Genomic DNA, 7,833 nt, shown 5'->3' on the forward strand with positions numbered 1-7,833 from the left:
AAAAAAAAAAAAAAAAAAAAAAAAAAAAGACAAACCTTCTGCCCCACTAGTATTCTGTTATCTATCCTAGCCTACTTTCATTTTGTTCACAGCACGTAACATCAGCTATACTGTATTTATACATGTGTACATAGTGGCTTACGGTCTGTCCAACATACTAAAACGTGAGCTTCCTGAGATCAGACATTGATTTTTTTATTGCTGTTCTCTCCAGTGCTCATACAGTTGGCACTCAAAAATGTCAACCATAGACGCTGGGCACACCTGTGATCCCTTCACTAGGGAGGCCGAGGCAGGAGAATCGCCAAGTTTGAGGTAAGCCTGGGCGAGTTCAAGGCAAGCCTAAACACAAAGTGAGACCCCTTCTCAAGGGAAAAAAAAAAGCCAATTATATACAAAAAAGAATGAAAGGTTATAGTAGTATATCTCTCCTCTGCTTAGAGTTCACAGTAGGAACTCCCTGTTTTTTTCAATTTCAGTTCATACATAAGAGCTATGGTTCTCCGATACCAATGACAGTTTTAAAAATAGAATTTCTATGGCAAACTTTTATATATTGGAAAAGATTTTAATATTATGAATCTTTTCACCTAACGTCAATTTTTCATACATTTAACATTGTATTAAAGCAGAACTACTCCAATAACCTGAGGAAAAATACTTCTATCTTTCACAATCTTTCTTATCTATGGAAGGATAATTCCAACCTAACTAGGCATTACATACTGGTTATCAAAATAGAACCTAGTGCAGGATAAAAACCTGTCCATGGCCTTCAGTCCTGCCAGCATACTCTGTTACTTAATTGTGAGTTGTTATCTTCTGAACGATACAGATGTTAAGAGGAATAAACTTCTATACTGATGATGTTTTTTGCCGGAAGATCAAAAACATCTAGAGTAGTACTCGAGTGCTCGCTATGGTAGAACATATACTAAAACTGGAACAATAAGAGTAGCACTTGAACTCTCTAGATAAAATCAACAATGTCACTGCCTGCCTTGCAAGTGCAAGGTCCTGAGTTCAATCCCCAGCACCACCCCAATCAACAATGTCACTGGTATTTATAAGTTACCACTTAGACCTGGGGGGGTGGCACACACCTGTACCCTAGCACTCTTCTAGAAGGCGGAGGCAAGGCTGCAATGCCCAGACCAGTAAGGGATGGGGTGCTGCTCAGTGTGAAGGCTCTGGGTTCAATTCCCAGTAGAACACACACACACACACACACACACACACACAGAGACAACACAGTTAGTTGCCACTTATATAAAACAAAACTATGATAACATCTGAGTCGTAAATATGAATGTAGAAAAGAAACAGTTGGATTTAAATGATGTACATAATAAGTAAATTTTAATTAGAATTGAAATTCTGACAATCTATATAGGTACTCCAAAAAACATGAAAAGGTTAAAAAGATGTTTTTTTTGGTACCAGGGATTGAACTTGGGTCCTTGAACTTTCCAGATAGGCAGCAGCACCACTGAGCTAAATCCCCTGCTCCAAAGAAATTATGTATTTAAAATTAGATCGCTTCTAAAACTACCTGGAACAGAGGCTTACTAGTGTGACAAAAATGTCTGTGTTAAGCATTACTGGCAAACAGTCTTCACTGCTGTTGTACCATCTCTTTAGGTTGACTCTAACCTACTGAGGTCATGAGTTTGATATTCAAAGTTTTTCTCTAATAATGCACAATAAACATTATGTTCAACCTCCCAAGTGTTTCTCTTACCCGAAACAACCACTTTAACACAGGTACAGGACACTGCACATAATGATAAGCAGAAGTAAGGAAGCCTTGTGTTGTCAAAAAAATCTGATCTGTTTTTCCTGATCTGAAAAAGAAAGCAAAATAAAAATGTTACCTTCATGGCAATATACTTCCACCCCTAACACCACACCTAACATAATCAGGGAATAAACAAAAAAGTATCTTCGGTCTATGGACCTGGACGTTATGCTAGTATGGATGGGTTATTCCTACAACAAAACACACCTGACGGTGGCCCGATGACTACTCCATCTGTTGGGCTGGCTGCACACTTATCTGGCAGACAAAGCAAAGCTTGCCAGCAGTGTCTAGAGTAGCGGGACATCACGTTTGTGCTGGCTTGGGGGTATACTCAGTATCAGAATTAACACGGTCTCTCTAAACCCTCATTATGCCCCAAGAGAAATCATATCAGCTTGGGCATTGTGATCGATTACTAGTTGACAGTATTAATGCCAATTTTTGCCTTTGCTAATAACTGAGCCCTAATTTTTATTTAATTTTTTTGGTACCAGGGATTGAACTTCGGACCTTGTGCTTTTAAGGCAGGTACAGTGCCACTGAGCTAAATCCCTGGCCCTTGAGCCCTAACTTTTAACTGGGCACACTGACTATCTGAAATAAAAATTACCTCTCAGCTTCCCTTGTTAAGCGTATCTATGTTGACTAAATTCTAGTGTGGTGTGAGATTTCTGGTTATCAACATAAAAACTGGAACTCCAATAGCACTGACGCAATGGGGTGCTAAAAATCAGGATGATTATATGGTAAAACACCACAGCAGCCCTGGACTTTCTGGTTCTATACTTCTTCCACATCAGAAGGAAATATACCCCTTGTTTAAGTACCTGCCATTCTAACAGTTACTGCTGTTACACAGTTTTTAATCCTCATAAAAGCAAAGGATGTGCTCAACAGCTATCCTCACACCCATGATTAAGAGAACAGAAAGAGCAAGACCAATAAAACGCTTAGGAAACTAGATAGGCACTAACAGAAATTAACTGTCACCCTTCTACCACCAGGGATCAAATTCAGGACCTTGCACTTTTGAGGCAGGTGTGCTACTGAGCTAAATCCATGGCCTTGAAATTAACTGATTAACTGTTTAGAAGACCATGCTAGACAGAATTTATTTTTCCTTTTTTTTTCCCCCAAGTGTACTGAGAATTAAACCCGGGGCCTCATATTTACTATGCAAGGGCTCTACCACTGAGCTACATCCCTAGTCATTTTTTATTTTTGACAATATTTCACAAAATTGCTCAGGCTGTCCTTGAACTTGTGATCCTCCAGTCTCAGCCTCCCAAGTAGCTGAAATGAGAGATATGCACTATTGTTTCTGACAGTCAAAAGTCTTCTAATTTTTTCGGTTGTCTTTTTTTTTTTTGGTACTGGGGATAGAACTTGGGTCCTTGCACTTGCGAGGCAGGTAGCGACACCACTGAGCTAAAACCCTGGCCCTCAGTTGTCTTTTTTGAGACAGGGTCTTGCTAAGTAGTCCAGGCTGGTCTTGAACTCACTTTGTAGTTCAGGCTGGCCTCAAACTTGCAGCAATTCCCCACCTCAGCCTCTCAAGTGCTGGGATTATATGCATGTGCCATCATATCGACTTAGTTTTTTTCATACAGAATAAAGCAAGGTGTTTACTCTCTACTTACTTGAGAATAAGCTTTTCTACAGCACTTTGTCCGATAAAACCAGAGTCTCTTAAATCCAATGTATACTGATTGAAAATTTTTCCAGAATTTAGGAAATTAAATATTTCTTCACCTGGATGATGATCAGGAATAGCATCAATTGTAACTGAAAATTTCTTTAGAAATTCTCTGAAATAAAGAAGTTATTGATTACTGAATAGTTACAGTACATGTGGTTTGTAATTAAAAGTTGAATGCAAAGAAAACTTTTTTTGGTAATTAATGGTAATCCCAGATTAGACTCACTTTCTGGTAACAGTCAAGAGCCACTAAATGTGTCTGCATGAAAAGAAGTAATAACTGGAGGAAAGATAAGATGTATAAGCGGGCTTGAACATTTGCCTTCCAGCATCATCACAGACGGATCTGGAGCTCAGCATACACTATTCACCATATTAACAGCCATCAGTGGCCCATTTACTTCACAAAACCCAAACAGTATGCAAACAGTAAGGCAGGTATGTAAGTTACAAAAAATACTTTACCTGTGTTCTTCTAAGAGGTCATCCTCATCATCCGTACTGTCTTGATCTCCAATTCTAACTGGAGATTTAATGCCTCGGCCCTGCCTTATGTCTTCTTGTAGTTGCTTTTGTAGTTCATCTAGCCTGAGAATCAAAATAATGCTAGGATAAACAGTCTACTCTAAAAATTAAGAAATCAAAAGCTTTAGTTGGTATCTAAAAGCAGCACAAGTGGCACAAGGGAAAATCCTTATTAGTACCCTATCACATGACAAAATCTGTTATACTATAGGTTGCATCACGTCTCCCAAATATATCACATAAGGCTCCAGTATAAGACTTACAGCTAGGACTTCAAGAATGACCTTTCCAAATCATCAGAGGATGGGAAAAGAACGCCATTAACTAAGCCAACTAGGCTTTCTGGCAGCAGCTTCTGTTGTCACTGTGGTCATCATCACCCTAACCCTAATCCTGAGCACCTATTACATGACAGCACTGTACTGAGGGCTTTGTGTGTTACCTCTCTGAATCCTCGGCAACCCAAACAGCAGTTTATCATTATCAATGTTACAGATGAGCAAACAGAAAGCTAAATACCTCAAAAGAGCTCACAATGCTGAGCTGGAATTCAAAACCAGTCTTATAATCAACCCCCATCCTTTTTAGCAGCGCTGGGGATTAAACCCAGGGACACTCTACCACTGAGTCACTTCTCCAACCCTTTTCTTTTCTTTTTACTGTCCTGGGAATTGCGCTTGCCAGACAGGCATGGTACCACCGAGCCATACCCTCAGCCCAGCCCTTTTCATCTCTTACTTTTTTTTGTTGTGGTTGTTTTTGTTTTTGACACAGGGTCTCAGTGTGTAGTTGAGACTGATCTGGAACTCACTATGTATCCCAGGCTGGACTTGAACTCACAGCGATCCTCCTGTCTCAGCCTCCTGAGTGCTGGGATTACAGGCAGCGCCACCATGCCCAGCTTCCATGTCTTTCTTTTGAGACAGGTTATTGCTAGATTGTCCTGGCTAGCCTCAAAACCTGCTGGATTACAGGATGTGCCACCACATTGCCATACCTTGCCGCCTTTATTTTTTTGGTAGTATTGGGGACTGAACCAAGGGTCTCTCTAATGTGCCCTTTCATTTTCTAACAGGATCTCAGTAGGTCCCCAGTCTGGGATTGAACTCTAGATCCTACTGACACTGAATTTTAAACCAAAGTTATTCTCTGCTCCAACCACAAACAGTGCATGGCTTGCAAAACAGTGAAACACCAGTAAATATACTGTTTTATCCCTATAAAAAGTCAATCATCGGATCAAACATCTGTCCCTTTGGTTTGAGCAATGCTCAATTTTAAATATGCAACCTCAGATTTTGCATCCCTGATCTGAATTCACCAAATATTTAAAGAATTCTATAATAGAGACAATTTTTCTAATTATAAATTAATTCATAGAGGAAAAAACTTTGACCTACTAATTATCTACAAAATTCCTACAGTTAGCTCTTTGGTCATCAAGTTTGAGATACATATATAACAACATCTTGTAATCAAGTCAGGCAAACTTTCAGTGAAGTCCTCTGGGCTAGTTTCATAGATATGCCATGAGTCAATGAGGAATACGCTTTCCTCCTTTACATTAGTCTTAACAGTTTGTAACAGTGATGACAAACCTATGGCACATTTGACAGCTGCCTGTATCACTGAAAGCTCTGAAAGTTTCACCATCATTGCTTTATAACTACCAGTCATGAAAAATTATTAGGGAAATTATGACCCTGAACTTTCTGATTTTTCTGGCTATGCGTGTTTTTGTGGGATGAGGTGCGTGTTCATAATTCTGAAATTTTCATTTGAAAAAGGTGATAATAGAAATGTCTAGTTATGCTGGTTTCAAAACTTGGATTTGATGAACAAACTAATGTTTAAAAACATTTTACCTGTGTGAACAACAGAAAAACTAAACACGATTAAACAAAGGCAGAGAATCTGCACAGACATTCCCTCATAGTAGCTATATAAATGGCTAACCGCATATGAAAAAGACGTTCAATATGTTTTGTTAGTAGGGAAATGCAAATCAAAACCATCATGAGGTACCACTTGACATCTACCAGAGCAGTTATCAAAAAAGGAGAAAAAGTAAGTGTTGGAGAGTACACAGAGAAAGATAAGCTTTTATCACTGTCGGTGGGCAACAGTGTGGCAGTTCGGCCAAAAATAAAACATTTACCTTCTGATTTAGCAAGTTCATTTATAGGAATACCCCAAAAGTAATGAAAAGGTGTGTCTTTTTTTTTTGGTACTGGGGATTGAACTCGGACCCTTATGCTTGCAAGGCAGGCCACCGAACTGCTGAGCTAAATCCCCAGCCCAAAAAGTGTGTCTTTACGATACACAGACACTCAGATTCATAGCAACATTATTCACAATAGCCAAGGAATAGATAAAACCTAAGTGGCCATGCATGAATAAGCAAAATATGGTATATACATCATACAATGAAATGGTCAGCCTTAAAAAGGAAAGAAATTCTGACACAATCTTGTCATCAATGAACAATGAAGATACCCTTCTAAGTGAAGTTAGCCGGTCATAAAACGACAAACTCTGATGATCACATGTATACAAGTATTTAGAATAGTCAATTTCATAGAGATTGAAAGGAGAATGTTAGTTGCCACCGACAGGAGAGAAGAGAAAAATGCAGAATTACTGTTTAATTGGTATGGAGTCTCAGTTTGGGAAAAAAAAAGAGTTCTGGAAATGGATGATAAAGTTGCACAGTTCTTAATGAACTGTACACTTAATAAATTCTACCCCTGCTTCTGGTCAAGGATTTAAAATATTAGCTACGAAGTTGTGATAAACAGAAAGAAATTTTAGTTAATGAAATACACCATATACTATACAAACCTGCCTTTTTGTGTGTGGTGCTGAACATCAGACCCAGGGCTCTGCACATACTAGGCAAACACTCTATCATTGAGCTAAATCCCTAGGCCCCCAGAACTGGACCTTTTCATTCAGTCTATGAAGAGAACCCATATTTCTATCATAGCTGACAACAGACAAACTTTTATAACGGTATAAACAGGAAATGTGATTTTTTGGGAAGGTAAATTAAAAGCCAGCCACACAAACAAGCAGTGTATTAAACTCAGCAAATGAATCCTAATGCTAACCAACCTTTGTGTGTCTTCCATTTCCTTCACTAGACGCTCCAAAGTATTTGTGTAAGTACCACTATCAACGTGTTCCTAAAAGAAGAAAATTCAGAATATTTTACAACATATCTTAGCAGAAAAACTGGGGTATCTTCATTCATTCAGAGCACTAGTAACTACTTCCTATTTCAATGACCTGGGCTAGGATGACGCTTTTCTTAAAGAGGAATTTACACCGTCATGCTTTTAATCTAGTATTATGTACTGCAGGCAATTTGATTTTACTATTAGGAAAGGTTATCCTATAAAACTCTGCTAGCCTTAGGGTCTGACTGCAAACACCCAAGAGCCCTGCAGTTACCCTTTCTTTACTTCTCAGTTCTAGTTTAGTGGATTCAAACTACTAATTTTTAGGTGTTACTATGAAATACTAACATCTTCCCCACCAGATTTTACAGACAATTAAAATTTACTTCAGCTTACTCCCAAGAAAGAATGAAGCACTCTATAAATAAAATTGCACACCACAATTAACAACATTTCTACACTCTACCTTCATTTACAGCAGTGGTCTCCAAAGCAGGGGGTGTGCAAGGTGATCCAATGGGGTGCAGGAAGAAAATAATAGAACTTCTATTTATATGGAACTTCTATAGAAACTCCAGTAGAACTTAGTCTATAGTAACTTCTATAGGAAAATACTCATTTTCTTCTTT

General features: G+C 38.6%; 1 protein-coding gene across 4 annotated transcripts in view; it reads right to left on the reverse strand.

Annotated features, from left to right (window-relative positions):
* The window catches only part of Slf2 (SMC5-SMC6 complex localization factor 2), a 46,243-nt gene that overhangs the window by 29,166 nt on the left and 9,244 nt on the right, over positions 1 to 7,833 (reverse strand). For 2 of the 4 annotated variants that reach the window (XM_010626374.3, XM_010626373.3), the window contains exons 6-9: positions 7,140 to 7,210; positions 3,966 to 4,088; positions 3,442 to 3,609; positions 1,742 to 1,844 (exon numbers count right to left, since the gene is read on the reverse strand). In XM_010626374.3, the coding sequence (XP_010624676.1) occupies positions 1,742 to 1,844; positions 3,442 to 3,609; positions 3,966 to 4,088; positions 7,140 to 7,210 (465 nt within the window). Of the gene's footprint in view, positions 1 to 1,741; positions 1,845 to 3,436; positions 3,610 to 3,965; positions 4,089 to 7,139; positions 7,211 to 7,670; positions 7,816 to 7,833 lie in introns of those variants that run through there. The other 2 variants (XM_010626375.3, XM_033761467.1) reach the window with 2 other exon arrangements.

Source organism: Fukomys damarensis, unplaced genomic scaffold, assembly GCF_012274545.1.
Source record: "Fukomys damarensis isolate Sample0158 unplaced genomic scaffold, DMR_v1.0_HiC HiC_scaffold_8, whole genome shotgun sequence".
NCBI lineage: Eukaryota > Metazoa > Chordata > Mammalia > Rodentia > Bathyergidae > Fukomys > Fukomys damarensis.